Below are 20,958 nucleotides of genomic sequence, written 5' to 3'. Positions count from 1 at the left end.
TATGGTTGATCTTTTCAATCAGTAGTGCTGGGACCTTTTCTTATTTATACAGGAAAGAAATGAAACTTGGCTTCTATCTCACACCATACACAAAAATGAGCTCTTGGTAGATTACAGATCCAGGTGTGAAAGATTGAACAATAAAGATTTTAGAAGGCAATGTAGAAAATTTATTCATGATCTTTAGGTTGCAAAACATTTCTCAAACAAAACAACAAATATACCACAGGTATGGATTAATTTATATTGGATGATGTGAACCAGGTTTCTTATTATTGAAGAAAGGAGTTAAAAATACGGAAAGTAGGAAGGCTAGAATGCATTGTGTTGTGGATATAATCAGATTAGAGGCATCAGTGTGACCTCACATATATGTGTGTGTGTATCCATGTATGTATATATTATGTGTTTATATTATAATGTGTGTATCCATGTGTATATACATATTTAGAGAGTGAGAGAGCAATGGTATACAGGTACAGAGATGTATAGGCAAGGTGGGGATGTATGCATGTCCTGGATGTCAGTGCTTCTAAGCCTTTCAGTAGAAAGTTGAAAGTGTATGTGGGTGTCTGCATATATACACATACCCACCTGCATGCGCGCACACACACACACACACACAGGTATCTGTTTCTTGATCTGTCAGTGGAGAGGGCCTAGATGCACTTGTTACTCCAGTAGCAGAAACAGCTGGTGTCTAGATCTTGGTTTCTAAATACCATTCTCCACTGAAAGGAAACAGCATTCCATGGAAAAATAGCTGATTGTAGGCCTGGAATCTCTGGTGTTAGAAAGTAAGGAATTGTTCAAAGAATGATGAGAATGTCAAAAGAACACAGGAGCTAGGTCAAATGGTCCTACTGGCCAAATCTGGGACAATTTGAGTATGAAAATAAGTGATAGTAATGAATTATCATCCATTGAATGAGTTAAGAATCCATGATCTTAATAACATTAAAAGTATAAAGATAAATAAGGAAAACGCTTCCTTACAGAGAAAAGCAACTAATAAACAATGAAATGATGGAATTAGAAAATAACCATTTGGCAACCATCATAGTAATAACTGATTTAGGCAAGAATCATCCAATGGATGCTACAAGTAGTGGGTGAAAGTTTGATAACTAACAAGATGTTCATTTTGGTTCTTTGTTGATGGGTATTTGTTTTGGGTACACCTCTAAATTTTTTAAAAAATTGGCTTAGTGGAGTTTTGTGAGGGAGTGGATATAGGTGCATTTTGTTGTTTTTTTGTCTGTTATTTTTTAAAGGAGAATCTCAAGCCTTCTTTGCAAATTAAAAAAAAGAAAAAAGCTAAAACTTACCGTCCACCTCTTCCTTTCCCTCCTCTATCCTGGTGAAATGTAAACCCCACATGGCAGAGATCTTGTCTGTTTTCCATCACACTGTGCCCTGAGTGCCTGGTCCACGGTAACTGCTCAGTAGATGTTGACTTGAATCCCCAACAGTTATCGTGCTGTAAAGATTTGTTGAGAGTTAAATGAAACAGGTCAAGAAACAGATCACCTGAAGTAATGGGGAATTATAAGAATACAGAAGAGGTGTACAAGACACATCTTCCAAGAATCTTTTAAGTCACAGTACGACTGGGCCTCAGATAGCAGGAACCTGGACAGCTCTGGGGACCAGTTACTCTCTGTTGGGCTGTGTGGCTCTTATAGTCTCAGCCTCTCTCTGTGTTGGGTCCATTAAAACTGGCTTGTAAGGACCCCAGGGATTTCCCTGGCCTCTGTACATAAAATCCTTTTGGCTTCAGTGCCTATTACTACCTTTTTTTTTTTTTTTTTTTTTTTTGGTAATTCTTAGTTGAATATCCAGAAAGTGGAATCTGACTCAGCTGACTTTAAAGCCAGGCCACATCATAGATTGCTGGCCAGCCTATAGCTTTTGGTATTAAAATTTCTTGGTCTTGGATGAAAAAATGCTCAGTATCACTAATTATCAGAGAAATGCAAATCAAAACTACAATGAGGTATCACCTCACCAGTCAGAATGTCATTCAAAAGTCTACAAATGACAAATGCTGGAGAGGCTGTGGAGAAAAGGGAACCCTCCTACACTGCTGGTGGAAATGCAGTTTGGTGCAGCCACTATGGAAAACAGTATGGAGATTCCTCCAAAGACTAGAAATAGACTTACCATATGACCCAGGAATCCAGCTCCTGGGCATATATCCAGAAGGAACCCAACTTCAAAAAGACACCTGCACCCCAATGTTCATAGCAGCACTATTTACAATAGCCAAGACATGGAAACAGCCTAAATGTCCATCAACAGATGACTGGATAAAGAAGAGGTGGTATATTTATATAATGGAATACTATTCAGCCATAAAAACCGACAACATAACGCCATTTGCAGAAACATGGATGGCCCTGGAGAATGTAATTCTAAGTGAAGTAAGCCAGAAAGAGAAAGAAAAATACCATATGAGATCGCTCATATGTGGAATCTAAAAAACAAAACAAAACAAAACATAAATACAAAACAGAAACAGACTGATAGACATAGAATACAAACTTGTGGTTGCCAAGGGGGCGGGGTATGGGAAGGGACAGACTGGGATTTCAAAATGTAGAATAGATAAACAAGATTATACTGTATAGCACAGGGAAATATATACAAGATCTTATGGTAGCTCACAGCGAAAAAAAAGTAACAATGAATATATGTATGTTCGTGTATAACTGAAAAATTGTGCTCTACACTGGAATACACACAACATTGTAAAATGACTATAACTTCAATAAAAAATGTTAAAAAAATTGCTTGGTCTTGGGAATCAAGTGTCAAACCCTGGTCCAGTCAGATACATGCAGTGAGTATTGGTCATTTGGTCTGCCAAGGCTGCCCTTTCAGAAGTACTGTGGGTGGGGCAGTTTTGCCTTAAAACGTCTGTGAGTCAGATGGACAACACACTTGACATGAAAAAAGCATAATTTTTCTGTTACGGGATGTTTAGATTGTTTCCATTTTCAAAATTACTTTAATGCTGCAGTAAACATCTTGGTACTGGGTGTAATGTTTGCTTGTGTGTCTGAATGTTTTCTTAGGCTACAGTCCTAGAAATAGACATAATAAATCAAAAGACTTAAATCTTTTTAGAGTCTCTTAATTCATGCTACCACATTGTTTTCCAGGAAAGTCAGGTGGTTTTATGCTGCAGTAGTGTATCAGAGTGACAGGTGTATCATGCTCTTGCTTATTGCTTTTTCCTATGGCTGTTTAAGGCTGAAAAAGTGCATTCGGCTATCCAGTGTGCCAAAGCCCTAGTCTCTCTAGGTGCGTATTCTGGGTCCCAAGGGATCATACTCTTTAGTTACTGTCTCTGTCATACATCCTTTTTTGCTGGCTTTCCATCCTTGCACCCTCATTGCTATTGCTGTAATATCATGGGCAACAGTTGCACCTGTTCCTTGAAGCTCTGCTTTGAATATCCTCAATCCTTGTACCAGTGTTAGTTTCAGCTGGGGCAAGGGACAGATGAACTGAAGTAAGAGCAAGGTTTGTTTCAGTATACACAAAGCACCATCAAGGAAGGGCGACTGGACTTGACAGTAGAACCGAAAAACTGGTAGAATCAAACTGCCTTCTCTTAGAGATTTTATATACTTGTTTTCTCATGAATTCTTTCTTATTTTTGGATGTCTGATCCAGTTGCTTCTCAAATTGGTGGTTTCAGTTTCAAGTTGCACGTGATTCTTACTGGCTGTCTTATTCCTGAACATGTATGACTTTCAGCTCAACTCTGCCCGCTAACTCTGGCTTTTTTGGCTTCAATTCCCCAGAGTAGACTTTGATTGGCGTAGCTCATCTTTTTCAGCTGGCTGTTAGCCGCTGGTCATTGTCTTGTACCATCCTTGCATCCTGTCAGCTGTGAGTAGGGGAATGTCAGAAGATACAGAACATTTAGCTAAGGTTCTGTGGAAAATAGCGCACACTGAATTATTCAATCTTTTTATCAGGACTTTGAGGCAAGTTTGTGTACACTTAACAGACTCACGGTTTAAAAGTTGAAAAGGGGTCTTAGAAGTGATCTAATCACAATGTTCATTTGACTGATGGAGGAAAGATCTGTATGTGGAGAGACTGATTTGCCCATTTGTTATAGTCAGTGTTAGCACCTCTGGATTCTCAGGAATATACTCTTTGCACCATATTGAAGGACTGGAAGTTTAATTACCATTTAATAGTTGAATAATATTATTTGGGAAAATTTTTTTTGAACACTATCAGGATCATTTCCTGCAAAATATCAATGTTTAGGTTAAATAATTTCCTGGAAATGTCCAGTAGTTACAGTGAAAGTTGTCATAAACATTACATATTAATATTGCTACGTAACTTACTGTTAACTTTAAGGTTCTTTCAAATGGAAAATGTATTAAAAACAAATTAAGAAACAATTTGGGGTACTTATTTCTCTATTTCTAATAATTTAAGGTCCCCAAAATGTTCATTCTATTTCTTCAGAGATAGCCATTTTAAAAGAGAGTATTTTACTTCATTATTCTCTATGAGGCAAATTATTTTGTACTGTAAGTACTGGAGAGAACAAATTTGGGGCTGAAAGGTGACTCGGTTTTTATATGTGCAGGCCCCTCCATGGGGCTTATTTTTACCAGTGTTACTATTATGTCCGTTGTACATTTTTGATAACTAATACTTTAAATGGTTTATTCTTAGCACTGACATAAAATAGTTATTTATAAGAGAAGATGATTTTTGGTTTTCACTTCCATACCTACCTTTTAAGAAGAATGCAGGCAAGCTGGAGATAGAGCTGGTTTTGTGGCGATTAATTAGAGTAAGTTAATTAGTTATTGCATATTTTTCTTCTCAAGGTCTCATTTTCCTTTCAGTTGGTACTAGCATCAGTAAATTAAAAAAACGTGTTTATTCTTTATTCAGGGGTATAGAAATATGCTTAGTTTGGACTGCAGCTGTTTGTTTCTTTTAATCTTACTATTTAGAAGTTTTTGTAGCTCCATCTTGTTAGTAAATTATCAAAATTGGCAAGTTTTTTTGATTAATATTAAAAATAGCTATTGTATAAAGTTTCAATTTCAATTAAAGTTCTACTTCCAGATCATTTGCTTCTTTGGGGTTGTTAGGAAATTAAAACAAAACATCATTTTGTCTCTTACCACTTAATCCCAAACACTTGCAGGATTTTCTTTAATTTTTTTCTTCTTCTCTGGCCATAGATTTTTGTTTTTACATATTATTAAGCTTTGTCTTACATCTCACTCAGCATACCACTCTCAGCTTTGCTTTTTTCTACTGTTACTTATAAGTAGTGTGTTAAGTTTGCATTTCCTGGTGTGAATTATTTCTAAGAAGTACAGTCCCTTTGGTTACCACTCAAGTAGTTATTAGTAGATTATTTCTGACATTGTTTCACCCATTATTGACATAGATTAGTTTTTTTATTCCAAGCTTTTTGCATAATATTTAGTTTCTTCCTTATTTATTTTGCTTGTTCAGCATTTTCGAATGAACTTTAGACTGTTAGAATGATTGAATCGTATCAGGAAAGTGTGTTCTTAGTCATGTGGAAAGAAGAGCTTCTTTTCAAATACTGCCCTCTCGCCCTTTTCTGACTGTTGTGTGGACCTGTATCTGAGTGACAGGAGGCTTATTCACTTTGGCTGGTGGTTGTGGTAGGCAGTAATTGATAATAGTAAGGGTCTGATTAGGTGGAAACTTGCAGACAGACAAATGAGGCTGATTGAATATGTTGCTGATAATAAGTGCTTTTATTTTGTAGACTTAAATTTCATTTTGAGAATTCTCATTAAGTCAAGAATGTGTATTTTTTATGCATAAATCTATAGTTTCCTGGTAATCCATAAATTAGGGTTTTAAAATAGTCCTTGGCATATTATGATCTTCTTATAAAACTTTAAAAATTGGAATTATGTATTATATAAATATATTATCTCAAGTGAAAAATGTTATCCTTTCCTTAATATGTTTGTGCCTTTATATATCTTCAGTTCAGGCACTTTGTTTAAAAAAAAAAAACTTGTTAGCTATGTATGACAAAGGGTGAGTTCTATAAAGAGCTCTTACAAATCGTTTAGAACATTAAGACTGAAGGCCCAGTTAAAAAATGGGCCAGTAACATGACTAGTCAGTTTGCAGAGGAAAAATATAAATAACTGATAAACATATGAAAAGATATTCCTAATAAAAATAAAAATTAAAACAAGGAGATGACAGGTGTTGTTGGATTAGAAAGATTAAAACATTTGGTAATGATCAGGATTAGTGATGAAATGGAGAAACAGGTACTTTTTATATACCTGGGGGTGTGATGTTTTTGAAGGGCAGTCTGAAGTAGTTATAAATTTTAGTCACTGACCCAGCAAATTATGTCTTAGAATTTGTCTTATGGGTATACTTGTATATAATGTACATAATATTATATACACAAAGATCTTCATTGAAGCATTTTTTTTTGTAGTAGTAAAAGACTGGAAACAACTGAAATTAACTGTGGCAGAGCCACAGAATGAAGTAATATGCAACTATTCAGACCAGTGAAATAATTCATTCTGTGGGGTTTGGAAAGTTTTCCAGATACATTGTTAATTAAGAGGAAAATAATTTGCAGAATTGTGTGTAACTTACTCCCTTTATGTACTAAAAGAAAGATTTATACGTAAATACACTTGTGTGTACACTAAACATTTCAGGAAGGGTTGGTAGGTAACTGTTAAGTGTTCCTTGGGAATGAGGGATGGTCAAGGCCAAGAAGGTGACTTAATTTTCCTATTTAGTTTTAAAATTTAGAAGTTATTTCCCTCTATAAAAAAAGAAAAATCTTGTCACTGAAAACATCAAAATTAAACATTTAAAATGATTTTATTTCACTTTAATGGATAAGTAGTATATGAGTTCTAGCTTAGTAAGGGACCCATTCAATAAGGAAACCTATTTGTCCATTTTAGAAGTTAATTTTTAATTCTGAGAGTGTCATAAGCATTTAGGATTTTAAGTGACTAAGATTCAGAGAGGGAAAGGGTGTTTTCTTGGGAAATTTTTGTTAATCTGTCCTTTGTTTTCTTGGTTTTAAGTTTTTTTCATAGGTTGACCTTGGCCTCTTAAGACTACTTCCTGAAGATAACTTGATCCAACCAAGTAACCATCAAAGCCCAGAGAACCCTGTATTCTCTTAACCTTTTTGTTTGTAGAACAGAGATCACAGCAGAAATGAAGAATTTAGATGAGTTTATGTAATTAATAAGAAAAACAAAAATTTAAGCAATAGAAAACAAAATGAGAGAAGATGGCCATTAGTGAAGTGTATGAAACGATTTGAATTTGCATCCCAGTGTTTATTTACCTTGTGACTTAGGATTGATTAAATCCTGTGAACTTCCATTTCCTTGTATTAAATGGGATGGATGAGTAACCAACTCTAGGATCATTGCAGTCTTGAAAAAAAGACCAGGGATATAGAATGCATAGTATATTAACTTGATACCCAGTAGGCGTTCAGTAAATGGCACCACTTTCTCATAATTATTTTTCTAACTCTTAGTACACATGCCCTATATTTACATGAATCAGAACTCTCAGGGAGAGGTGGGAGTTTAACAGTAACACTACTGGTAGAGTATTCTTGTTAAATTAGACTACAACACCTTGTTATAAGATAAACCTCTCAACAGGCTTAGTACCTCTTAATTCATCAGTGCTTTACTTTTTTGAATTTAGACTTATCTGTCAACAGTTGTCAATGATCTCAGACTCTTTCCCTGTAACTACAAGGATGTTAACATTTCCTGAGTACCTTCTGTTTTCTGCTCGTAACTTGTAGATGTCTCTGTCATGGCCAGATGGTCATTTTAGTTGTGATTGGTTATTTACTTGGTTGTCTCCCCCATTAGACTCACGGGGGTACATCTTGTGTTTTTGTATTCCCAGTTGCTAGCCCAGGCTTGGGGGCATCGTGCCCTGTTTTGTTTCTTTAATGAGTGATGTGTGCTAAACACTATGTAAATAGATTTTCTCTTTTGATTCTCACAATCATCCTAAGAGGTAAGTATTATTTCTTCCATTTTACCACAAGGAAATGCTCAGAGAGCTTAAATAACTTGCGTAAGATGACAGTATTGCAGAACCAACATGGAAAACCCTGCATGTGGTGATTCCCAACTAGATAAAGTTTATGCCCTTACCATCAGTCCACTTTGCTGAGATAATGCTGTAAAAGCACTTTGGAAATTGTGAAATGTTGTTCAAGGGTACAGTTTTTTTTTTGGTAGGGGGTAAGATTATTTTTGTTATTTCAATGAAAGATCAGTGTGATGACACAAACATTTCTTCAGTCAGTTCCCAATCAGTTTAGCCTTCTTGAATGCATAGCATAGTATGGCAAATCTGCCTTGTCTGTAAGAATATAAGTGGTTATTTCCTCCTGGATGTGATTTTTTTTCTCTATTTCCCTTGCTTAAAATTCTGTCTTTGTTTTTCTTTTGGTTGAAGATGGTTATGGTAGTTACGGCAGGATTCTGGTGACATTGGAAGTTTTAGTAACAAGTAAAAGTAGCGTCTGTCTTCCTCTCTGGTCTTTACTTTTAGTTCCCTCTTTCACTAGCAGCCATATGTGGACCTCACTGACTTGATGTGATCACATGTCAGCCCTGGCTATTGGATATCTGTTTTGTAGGACGTGACCATATTGCTTAAGGCTGTAGAAAAATAGTGGGGGGAAAATACCTCCTCATAAATTTTATATGTTGCTTTCTTTGGGAATTTTTCACTTGAGAATTACATTGTTAAGTTGTTTTGAGTATTTAATCATAAGTTGAGTTTAGCAGAAAAAGAAAAATGTCCGCATCCTCTGCCCATTAATGTTATCTTGAAATTCACAAAATTGCAAAACAGGAATAACATAAACCAAGAAGTGTGGTAATAGGAAGAAATATGTGGTTTTACTCAGTATAGTTATGTTGAACAAGGGAATTTTCCAGGAACTTAATTTTGTGTTTCGTTTTCCATAAATGTCCAAGTATTTGCCACATTATATAAAAATTAGTTTATTGTTTATTTTATTTAACGTGTGTGCGTGTGTGAGAGAGAGAGAGGGAGGGAGGGAGGGAGGGAGCGAGTGAGTACACGATCAAAAGCACTTGGGGTTGGTTTCCTCTCTTCCTCGTGCCTGGCAAGGTTGAGGGGAGAGGGCAGGCAGGCTTCATGATGGATTCACTTAGGCAGTTGAGTTACGTTTTAGTCTTTGCTTTAGTGCATGTAATTCTGCCTCGGGGGTTCATGTCTATTTAACCAGCTCTTTAAGCCATGTGGAATTGTATTGGAAAATGCATCTGATTTCTCTCTTGATCTTCCTTAAGCTTGGTTTGAACCCTGGGAGCACCACTGCAGCCCTCAGTGCCTTATTACTTTCAGATGGAGGTTTTATTCTTTGGGGTTTAAGACGAGCTTCAGAGAGAAACTCTAAACAGATGGAGTCTGTAGTGTTGAAGACCTGGGAGGAAAAAAAACTCTTTTCCTGTTTCCAGTTGTTGAATGATAATGCTTGGGGTGCCGTCGGTCTTTTTTTTTTTTTGATGTGATTTTTAATGTTTTATTTGGAAATTGGTATTTTTTAATATTTTTGCATTAACTTTTTGTAAAATGTGTCACAGTATGTTTTACAATGGCAGCAAAAACTAAGATAAACCAGTATTCGTTCACAAGGTACATATCTTACATATTGTAAAACTTTTCTTTTTAGGCATATGGATCAGGCTGTGATATTGTTATTCTGGCAAATGACTTTGAATGTGTGCAGATCATTCCTGGTGCTAAGCATGGAAACATCCAAGTCAGCTGTGTGGAGTGTTCTAACCAACATGGAAGAGTAAGAGATTTATTTACTTTATTAAATGTCATCTTTTAATGTGTTTAATAATCTCAGAATATTCTTATCCTTTTATACAAGGCTTACAATTTCTAATTAATATACCTTGCTTAGGTGGCTATTAATAGTAGGGGTAAAATAATATGTTTCTGTACAAATTGTAAAGAGCCATTAAGCTAATAATGTGATAACTAATTGTTCTGCATGTATATACTGTCTTGAAAGATCTGCCGGCTTCACAATCCGGTGCATACTGGTACTCTCTGACAGCTGATAACTTTAGCAGCTATTAAGCCAATAGCAGGGAAGAAAATTTATATCTTCCCTACCTAGCACATGTTATCTCTTCTAAATTATAATAACATCAAATTTTTATCAAGAAATGTAGCATGTTGTTAGTATCTAATATAATATTTGTCATATAACAGGTGCTTTGTAAGTTTCTGTTAATGAAACTATTTGTTGTTTGAAGAATCTTAAAGTTCATTCAGACTTTAAACAGAGGGTTTATTTTAAAATAATTCAAATTTCACACTATGTTTCTCATAATATACATTCAGATTTTGGTTATATGTAAATATGGCATATTTGCTGTGTATTCTAGCATTTCATTAAGGCTCATGTTGTGTAGCATATTGAATGTCTCCACGGGAATATAAAAGTGATGTTTTTCCTGTAATAATGTAAAGTCTTAGTGTTCTAGAAATTGTTCTTTACTAAATAATGCCATATTTTATCAAGACTATGTTAAATCAGAATATTCATGGTGATAAATAGTAATCTTGCAAATTTATGCCAAATAGTAAATTATGATTTTTTTTTTACCATTTTTTTTTCATTTTTTTCTTACCGTTTCTACTGCTCTACCCTGCTGCTTGTATCAAGCTTGAATATTTGGGTGTGTCACTACATGACAGTCCAGTGATAAAACTGACATAGTATTGAAACATTGAATTTCCTGTTGTTTTCTGATACTATTTCTTGCTTTTCTGATTTTTTTCTCCCTAATTTTTTTCCCTAAGCATTGCTTACCCTTTAGAAAACACTGGGAGTGTCAAGTTCCTCTCATTAATTTTTCATTGCTCATCGCCCTCTGCCAAACAAGGTAGCTTTAAACCTGCCTAGAGTTGTCAGAGATGCATTTTAATAAATTATTTATGTACTGGTAATAATCACAATCAACAAATTTTCTGGGAGCAAAATTTTTTTTTTTTTTAATATAGAAGACCTTGGTGTTTGTAACTATTTCTACATTTTCTTACCTGGTTGAAGGTAAAGAGGCCAAGATTGTGGAGGGGGGAAAAAAAGAAGCCAAGATTGTGAAAACTCTGATTCATTGTCTTTTACCACCGTCTTCATTCGTTTCCTTCATCAGCAGTCCTTTTGATGATTACTCTCAGGTTTATGATTTTGTGTTAACCAGTTATAATTATTCATTCATTCATTGACATGTTGAATGTGATCAAACGTAACACTTTTTACCTAAGTGTGACCTCAGCCAGGCATTTAAAGTAGCTTCCCCCCTACCACTGTAGAGTAAAAGCTTTTTCTGGAAAAGAATATTAAATATTAAGTAACAAAGTCACTTTTTTTGCATCAGAGTGCCCTGCAATCACAACAGACCTTTCTGGCTGGCCTTAAAAGCACAGATACCTAATTTAGCTTAGTAAGTTAAGCTGTAGGTCCAGAGGTGTCAGAAGGGATGGTTTTTGGTTTGTTCCTTATAGTTGATTCCCTCTTGCTAAGAGGAGGATAAACTGGGAACTGGCTTTCAAGGAGTTATTGGAAAGCAGGCTTGGTGGGTCCTAGGAGCTCCTACGGATTTATGCTTCTTCTCATTAAGTATGTGACGTGGAACAGAGTCCTTAGCTTAAGTCCACTGGAGATGCCTGCTTCAGCTCTTTTTTCCCCAATTGCAGTAGCTGTCTCTCTGGTTTCTCCTTAGTCTGTTTTCTCCATTCCTTCTTCTACGTGGTTCTTGCAATTGGTATTTTTTGTTTGATGGTGTAGTTAATGTCATTTTATTTGATGTATTTTAAATACCTGTTACCCTTTGATGTCTTTCCGTACTTCTCATGGTTTTTTGTATTTTCACTGGATTATAAAGCTTCTGACAGATGTACCATTGAAATGCGTCTTTGTTAAGAAAGTGGTTTCTATATTAAAAAAATGAAAATTTTATAGAAAAGGATGTTTTCTTTGAATAGATCGGCCTTGTATTTGATATGTAAAATAAAGCCTGCTGAATTTTTGATAACAGAGAAGAGATTTTCTTAAGTCCAGTACTTTTCCAGTTATATTTATGGAAGAGAATAAACCATGAGTACTGCATTGGGATTGTATTATATGTAATCAGTTTATACATTATTGTGAAAAAGAGGTAATCTTGATCTTCTCTTTTCCTAAATATTAATGCTTTGTTCACTCTTTTTTAGATTGCAGCTTCGTATGGTAATGCCGTTTGTATTTTTGAGCCCTTGGGCATAAATTCTCACAAGAGAAATTGTGTAAGTATTAAATGATTGTAGAATACTTTCAGGATTGACTTTAGAATCCAGTTGATGGCAATAAAGAGCTCCTTAGGAGCTGGTGCTGAAGGTGGTCTAAAGTATCGGTGTGAAGTTAGTCTGATGCTTTATGGTAAGATCTTGTACATTCACTAGGAATATACTCCTAGGCCTTTTAGAAACTCAGTTTTTTAGAATATTGCTAATTGAGATTCACCTTATTAATTGGGATCTACCTCAGTTGAACTATTATTTCTTATTTAGATTACTGGACTAGTCTCTTGTCTGATATCTGTCCCCCTTACCTCTTTGTTCTCGACAGAGTAGATCATGAACCTCTGCTAAAAGCTCTGTAGTGGCTCCATATTCTCTCAGATTTAAAGCCCCAAAGCCTTAGAATAGACTACAGCCTTTCTTCCCTCCAGCACCCATTTATTACTTCCCAGAGCTCATCTTCTGTTTTTTAAAAAATTGAAGTGTAGTTGATTTATAGTGTTAGTTTCAGGTATACAGCAAAGCAATTCCATTATACATGTACATACATACATACATATTTTTCAGATTCCTTTCCATTATATGTTATTACAAGAAATTGAATACAGTTCCCTATGCTGTACAGCATGTCTTTCGTCTCCTACAATTTTTGTCCCCTCTGATGTCACTCCAGTCACACTGGCATTTTCACTGTCACTCTCCCACCTTAGGGCCTTTGCACTGGTTGTTCTTTTGTCTGGAATATTCTTTCTCTAGATAGCCTGAGGGCCAGCTCCTGCAGATCCTTAAAGTGCTTGCTCAGTAATACCTTGTCAATGGATCTATCTTGACTGCCCTTTTAAAAATTGCCATTTGTTGCAAATATTAACTATTATATATAAAGTAAACAACAGGTTTCTTCTGTATAGCACGGGGAACTATATTCAGTATCTTATAGTAACCTATAGTGAAAAAGAATATGAAAATGAATATATGTATGTATATGTATGACTGAACTATTATATTTGCTGAATGAAGTTCAGAGCTTAGGTAAATTCACTTACCAGCTAAGTAGTCTAATGTATCACACTGAGAACCATCCAGATTCATTCTAGGTGCTGAATTATATTTTATCTTACTTAATATTCAAAAAATCTTATACGGCTAGAATTATTAACCCCTTTAAAAATTACTACATGCATTAGAACTCCACCATCACAAATAGTTAAAACTGCCAATTTCCCATCTTGACATATTTATCAGTAATTTAAAAAACTGTATTTAAATGCGTTAAACAAGTGGTTTTGATATTTTTTATTAAACATATTTGAATATTTCTTCTTACGTTACCCCCCAAAGTACAAATTATATCATAGTATTTCCCGTATTATGAAATGGATATCAAATTTTAGAGTACTTAAGCATCACCCAGAGTACATGTTAAAAATTCGGATTCCAGGCCTCCCCAAATTTCTGCTGTGTAATTAGCCCACAGATTACACTCTGAGAAACACTAAAAGAAAGAATATTAGGGATATTTCTAGTTTTAGGATTGATTCAATTATTACTTTAAAATAGGTCTGTTGAGCAATATTTAAAATATAATTGTGGCTTGTTTGGTCAGCAGTGGTAGTGTTTAAAACATAACATTTTCCCTGATTAAAAAATATAAAATTATTTTTGGATACTGAAATTCAGGTTTTGCCTGAATTTCTAAAATTTAAAATTCTACCCTCAGATAGTTATGGAATTTTGAATAAATTATTTAATTATTAGATATTTAAAAATACAATGAGAGAAGGAATTGCCATTTATTAAATTAACCAAGCAGTTAATGAATAACTTGCCTATAAAAAGCCTTCAGATGGCTTTATGTTGCATTATACTTTCACGAAAAAACATTTTATGTTTACTGCAAAGAAATAGCTAAACTTTTTTTTACATAGATACTGTATTTCATGGCAAATGCCTTTGACTTTTAAATTTTAAATCTTCTGTCTATCTTTTAGAATGAAAATAGTAAAAAAAAAAAAAAAGGATGGAAATTATTCAAATGTAATATAGGTCAAGTTTGTGGATTTTATATATTATATAGTTCAAATTTGTTGACTTTTTAGAAGGTATATCTAGTTTTATTTTAGATATTGACTCCATAGGATTACGATAATTTGCACTTATTTCTGATGGGTGTTTATTCTGTTCTTACTAACATTTATCAAGTACCTGCGTACCACTCATTACAACACTGAAGACACAAAGCTCATTGTGGCATAATTCCTGCCTTGAAAAGTTGGAGTGTAATCGGAGAGTCAGCATACAAACAAATATTTCAATGTGACCAGTGTTTTACTGGTCGAATGTATGTAAAAAGTGCTCTAAGTATTGCCAGGATGTCAGAAAAGGCTGCACTGCAGAGGTGATGATTTAGTTCGATCTTGATATAACCATAGGAGTTTGCAGGCAGAGAAGAGAGGAAAGGATACCCTAAATGTAAGAACGTTTTTATATTTTGCAGAAGGAAGCCTGAGAGGCAAGCTTTGTTTGGGCATGGCACCTAGCTTGATATGGTAGAATAGTAAGTGGAACTATTGGAAATGGTTTTAAAAACAGTATTTTGAAAATAATAGTGAAATACTTACCTTTTTGATTCGGATCATAAAGACTTAAGTTGAAGAAAATGACGACATGGTAGTTAGTGTTTGTATTTTTTTCTTTCTCCTTATATGTTTCAGCAACTCAAGTGTCAGTGGCTTAAAACTGGGCAGTTCTTTTTGAGTTCCGTGACATACAATTTGGCATGGGACCCTCAAGGTATTTAGTACTTATTTTTAGAAATTACAAAAAAAGTAAATACTTGCTTTAAGTGTATGATTACAATGTGATATAGTCTTCCACAATATGAAAATGATCAATAGTATTTTCTTTTGGCTAGTCAATGAGTGTACTTTCTTCCTTTTTTGTATACACTGCTTTGTACAGTGCCTAATTTACTATTAGTTCTGTTTTTTTCCCTCTTGCTTTTGAATGTTTTATTCCAAGAAACTGATGATTTGTTTCTTTAGTTAATGTGCTATGCTTTACTCTTAGTGTATTTATTAAGAAACAAAATCAGAGATAAAACAAGACCACAAAAACCCTGTCTTCTTTTGTTATTCATAAATTTCAGGAAATTATTCTTTGATATTGAAAGATCAGAAACCTCTAATGGTAATGGCTGTTGTCCCTTTTGACACTCACAATTAATGAGGGTAGTTTTAATATTCAAGTAGAACAACAGATTTCATTCATCTTTAGTTTTGTCTTCTATCCTGAGAATATTCTGTTGTTGTATGTATCAGAGTTTTGGGGGTATGGTTTTGTTATTCTACTTTTACTGTAAATAATATTTTTTTAAAAAAGGTTTTCGTGATACACAGTAGCTCTTTGCTGGTGGGCTTTTCTTTTTTTGTTCTCAATTTTCCCTCAAGTTTTCTTGTCTAGTGGGTTCTTAGAGCTTTTAAATGGATAGACTGTTAAGTGTTTTTCATAGAAAATATTGCTTATTTTTCACAGAATAGTTTATAGGCCTAAATAGAAGCCCACATATGCATTCATTTCTCTAGATAATCCTTGCTTATTCATCAGAACATTCTTTAATTTTCAGATAACAGATTGTTGACAGCAACTGATTCTATTCAGTTGTGGGCTCCTCCAGGAGGTGACATTCTGGAAGAAGAGGAAGAAATTGATAATAAAATTCTTCCTGTTTTAAATGATTGGAAGTGCATCTGGCAGTGCAAGTTAGTGTCTAACTCTGTTGTTATGTTCATTGATTTAAAAAGAAAAACTTCCTAAAATATGTTCCCTTTCATAATGATCTTTATTTTTTGATGGTACCATTGCGTTTAGAAGCCTAGAAAGTAGAGTTTTTCTAAGTGAAACCCATTATAATACCATCCTTTAATCAGTGCTCCAGTTGATTGTTTAACAAAAAGGGGACAAAAATATTTTCATAGTAATAACCTCAGGACTTAGGCTGATAAGGTTGCCACGTAGGAATTATTCATTAGTGCATGAGATATGGATGGCGATAGGGAGAGGGAGGATGTGGTGAAAGTTGCCAGCCACTCTAGCAAGTGGAAAGATGGCTGTACCATTAACAATATGGATTATGTGAAGGGGACCAGCTAGCCAGGGAAGATGATGAGCTCAGTTTTTGAAACGTTGCATTAGGATGTGGGTGGGGCATGTAGATGGGGATATCATTTATGCATGTTAATTGTATTCTTCTTGGGATCCCCAAAGTGAACTTTGGATTCGTTGTAATGAATTCATTTATATTTTCAGGGAGGTGAAATACTTATTTTTAGAGAGTTGAAAACACTCTTGTTTTGATGATATGAAAATCTTATTTTGACTGTTTATATAGACAGCATTCCAGACTTTAAAAATGCTAACAGTTTAACTCTGTCTTTATAGAACCTCAGTATCTGTACATCTGATGGAATGGTCCCCTGATGGTGAATATTTTGCTACCGCTGGAAAGGTAAACGACCAAACAAAACATAAACAGAAGAAGCAAAACAATTAAAAAGGTTTCTTGTTCATTCTCATTTTCAGTGTTCTCATCTGTCAGTTGGGAAAATCCTACATTACGAAGCTGGCCTGAGGAGTAGTGATAGTATTTGTAAAAGATCTGGTATCTTCTCCATGGATAGTTGGCACCTGGGAAATAATGGCTATTTTTGTTTTTATTTGACTTTTTCAAAAACTTATGATTTTTAAAAATTAACTTAAAAAAACCCCCAGCATATATACATACTATAAAAAGTAAAATAGTACTACTAGATTCACAGTGAAAAGAAGCTCTTACTTCTTCCCACTCTTAATTCCTGTGTCCTGGAGGCAGTTGCTCATAAAATTGCATACTTTGGTGTTTCTTTCCCTATTGAATAATTTGTTTATGTTCCCATTGATTTTTTTTTTCCCCTTTCAGTTTTATGTGTCATCTCTGGCCTTGGTGCCATGGTGGCTGAGACATCAGTTCTCTAGCTGATGTCCCCACCACACCTCCGCTTGGCACGTACACATAGTCACTTCCCTCCCTCCTGCCTTTCTGATATAGGTATCTCATAATGTTTGGGTAAGTCAGTATTTAATTGTTCACATTATTAAAAGTGTGAAAAATAATTCTTCGTGGAAGAATTACTTTGGCGTTAATTAGTTTGTTTTGTTATTCGCTCAGTTTTCTCTGTACCTCATCCATCCCCTGTACCTCTGACAGTCTTTGAATCTTGTCACAGTATGAGCCCACGCAGGAGTTATCCTGGAAATGTGGGTTCTCTTTGCTCCAGTCTGGCTTTGTTGTTCTCCAAGTCTTAAATAGTAGAGCTGTCATTTTAGGATTTTCTTTTACCAACCTTGGGAGAGTCTCTTTGCCTCTCTCCTTTGCTAACTTTCCTTTTTCTTAGCATCGTTTATCTTCTTTCCTTGTTTTGATGGAGATATCCTCTAGTAGTTTTCTGCAAAAAGAAGAATTAAAAAAAATTTTTTTTTGAGGTCCTTTAGGTCTGAACAATTCTTTCTTCTATCATGCTTGATTTGATTGGGCATCGAATGGGTTGAAAATAAGTTTCCTTGAGGATTTTTAAAGTCATGGTTTCATTGCCTTCTAGCTTCCACTGTTGCTGTTTCAGAGGTATAGTGCCAGTATGACCATGCTCCCCCAGCTCCAGCTTATGGAGGTTTAAAAAACTTCCCTTTATCACTGGTGTTTTGACATCTCAAGATGTCGTGATATGGGTCAGTTATCTATAATTATTTTAGTATATATCTCTAACGGATAATTTTTTTATGCAAGCAGTTTGGTGGGTTCAATCTGAAAACTCGTGTCCTTCAGTTCAGGGAGATTATTTTATATTATTTCTTTTGTGTTATTTCCTTCCCTTAGTGTTCTCTTTTCTCTCTTTCTGGATCCCCCTTTATTCAGATGTGGATCCTTCTGTACCGGTCCTCTAATTTACTTTTATCCCCCCATCTCATTTTCTATCTCTTCATTTTTCGCTTTAAATTCCAGGGGATTTTTCAGCTTTAACTTTGAAATAATTTTTCCATGCTATCACATTTTTCATTTTTGAGAGTTTTTTTTTTTCACTCTATGAATGTTCCTTTTCAAATTATAAAACATTTCTTAAGAATAAAAAAAGTAAAACTTACATATAAGATATAATAATTAAACAAGTGTACAAGTACCCAGTACCCAACTGAGACCAAGGGCATAAAACTAATAGGTTCCTTATCTTCCTCTTGCATCTTCTCATTCCCTTCCCACTCAGGCAGTTGGAATCTTGAATTTTATTTCATTCTGTTGCTTTTTTAAAAAAAAATAGTTTCACATGTATAAATTCCCAAATAATATGTTTATTTTTGAATAGTTTTGAACTTATAACAATGATACCATATAGTTATTGAAATATAGCTTCAAGATATTAAAAAGTAAATTTGTGATAATATCAATTATGTACTTTTTTGGTAATACAATAAGTAACAAAAATTACATTTAAAAATCACAAGTTAAAATTTAATTGTATTTAGTTGTTGGATGTGGAATTAAAACTTCCATGTTATCCTTTACGAGGCAAAGATAGGTTTTCCAAGAACATCAGAATTCACCCAGAGCTCTTTGAGTTAATCTTCAGTTGTAGAACACTCAACTGTTTTGTGGTTGAATGAGTACTTGGCACAGAGGTAGTTGCTCAACAGCTGATGACATTATAGAGAGGAAGACTGCACAACATTATACGCAGAAAGACTGCAATCGTTTGCAGTTTAGTAATAAACTAATAACCAACAATTTCAAAGTAGTGAGGAGTGCAAAAAATGTTTGGAGGTATCTGCAGCAGCTGTCTTGTAATATTAAAACATCTTTGATTTGTTAGAGACAAAGTTGTAAGTACTGCTAATATCACTTGGGTGTGTTGGTATGTGCAAGATATTCATAACTGAAATTCAGCATTTCCTTCAGTTAGCAGTTATGAAAATAGAGAAGTAATTGTTTTCCCCAACTCAACTTCATGGTAACTCTGGGTCTTGGCTTTCTTGGTTTCTCAAGAGGCAGACCCCCAGACAAGGATTCACGTACACGTAATTAATATGGGGAGTGATCATAAAGAAATATCCTGGATTTGAGGCAGGTCAGTGAAGGTGCTTAAAAAAGGGTACATTATCATGCAGGTGGTGAACAAGCTTAAATCTTTGGGTAACTCTGGGAGCTAGCGCTCCTCACAACATGGTGTTCCTCATACGTGTTCTTTACACACATCACACGGACACACATCTTGGTTGAGGGCTGGTGAGGGAAGAGCATTAATTCTCTGTACTTATAAACAGTTCCTGGAAAGCTCAGGTGAAGATAGGTAAATGCTGTCTGTTGGAACTGGCTCACTAAACTGCTAAGGCATGAGAAGATACAGTTGATGTATCAAAAATACTTTTTCTATCTTGTATTCTATCCACAGGCACCTTGGGTCAGAATACTTCAGAACTTCTAGTTTAGAGTCTGGACATTTTATCTTTTGTCTTCTACATTTAGGGTCTAAAATTTTTGTGGAATAATTTTTAGGTATGGTTTGAGGAAGAGGTCAGGTTTCATTTTTTCTGTGTGGATATCCAGCTGTCCAGCATAGTTCGTTGGAAAGCCTTTTCTTTCTCCATTGCTCAGTATTGCCACTTTTGTCAAAATTGAATGTCTGTACTAGTGTGGATCTTTTTCTGGGTTCTTTTCTCTAGTCCATTGGTCTTTCCTTGTGCCAATGCCACCTTAGTTGTTAGAACTTTTAAATTATCTTGATATCTGGTAGAGCAAGTCCTACCTTTTTGGTTTTCTTTTTTCAGATTATCGTGACTATTTTTGGCCCGTTGTATTTCCATATATATTTTAGAATGAGCGTGATAAATTTTACAAAACAAACAAAAAACCTCCTGTGATTTTGATTGGTATTTCGTTTATTCCATAGGTCTGTTTTGGGAGAATTGACGTCTTTACAATTGAGTCTTCCCATCTGTGAACATGACATAACCCTTCATTTATTTTAGATCTTTTTATTTCTCTCAGTAATGTTTTATAATTTTCTACGTAGAGGTCCTAAATATGTTAGATTCATGCCTCGGTATTTGGTATATTTGATGTTGTTATAAATGCTGTCATTATATAACTTTCATTTTATAATTGTTACTGGTATATAGATAGGTAATTAATTTTTGTATTTTGGGTTTATACCTAGCAATCTTAATAAATTCATTAATTCTAACAAGTCCTCTGTAGACCCTGTCAGATTTTCTGTGTGCATAATTCAGTTATTTGTGAATAACGACAGTTTTATTTCATCTTTTCTAAGTCTTAAGTGTTTTATATCTTTTTCTTTTTTTTTACTGAAGTATTTAGGGCCTCTAGTATAGTACTGAATAAAGGTGGTGAGAGTAGGTATCCTTTTCTTGTTCCCAATCTCAAAAGGATACCCTTCATTGTGTCACCATTCAATATATTTACTGTAGATGTTTACTGTAGATACTGTTTTTCAGATAAAGGAAGTTTCCTTATTTGTA

The 20,958-nt window shown here is 34.7% G+C and overlaps 1 protein-coding gene across 3 annotated transcripts in view; it reads left to right on the top strand.

Annotated features, from left to right (window-relative positions):
- DMXL2 (Dmx like 2) overlaps positions 1-20,958 on the top strand; it is a 133,236-nt gene that overhangs the window by 14,959 nt on the left and 97,319 nt on the right. For all 3 annotated transcript variants that reach the window (XR_012507665.1, XM_045506239.2, XM_010969516.3), the window contains exons 2-6: positions 9,770-9,895; positions 12,331-12,402; positions 15,108-15,186; positions 16,019-16,154; positions 16,834-16,900. Coding sequence is in view for 2 of the 3 variants with exons in the window: in XM_045506239.2 (XP_045362195.2) it covers positions 9,770-9,895; positions 12,331-12,402; positions 15,108-15,186; positions 16,019-16,154; positions 16,834-16,900 (480 nt within the window). In the remaining variant the exon portion in view is untranslated. The remainder of the gene's footprint in view (positions 1-9,769; positions 9,896-12,330; positions 12,403-15,107; positions 15,187-16,018; positions 16,155-16,833; positions 16,901-20,958) is intronic.

The sequence above is a fragment of the Camelus bactrianus genome, chromosome 6 (genome assembly GCF_048773025.1).
Source record: "Camelus bactrianus isolate YW-2024 breed Bactrian camel chromosome 6, ASM4877302v1, whole genome shotgun sequence".
NCBI classification, from domain to species: Eukaryota; Metazoa; Chordata; class Mammalia; order Artiodactyla; family Camelidae; genus Camelus; species Camelus bactrianus.
The sequence above is the reverse complement of the archived record's forward strand: the minus strand, read 5'-3'. Positions and strand labels throughout refer to the sequence as shown.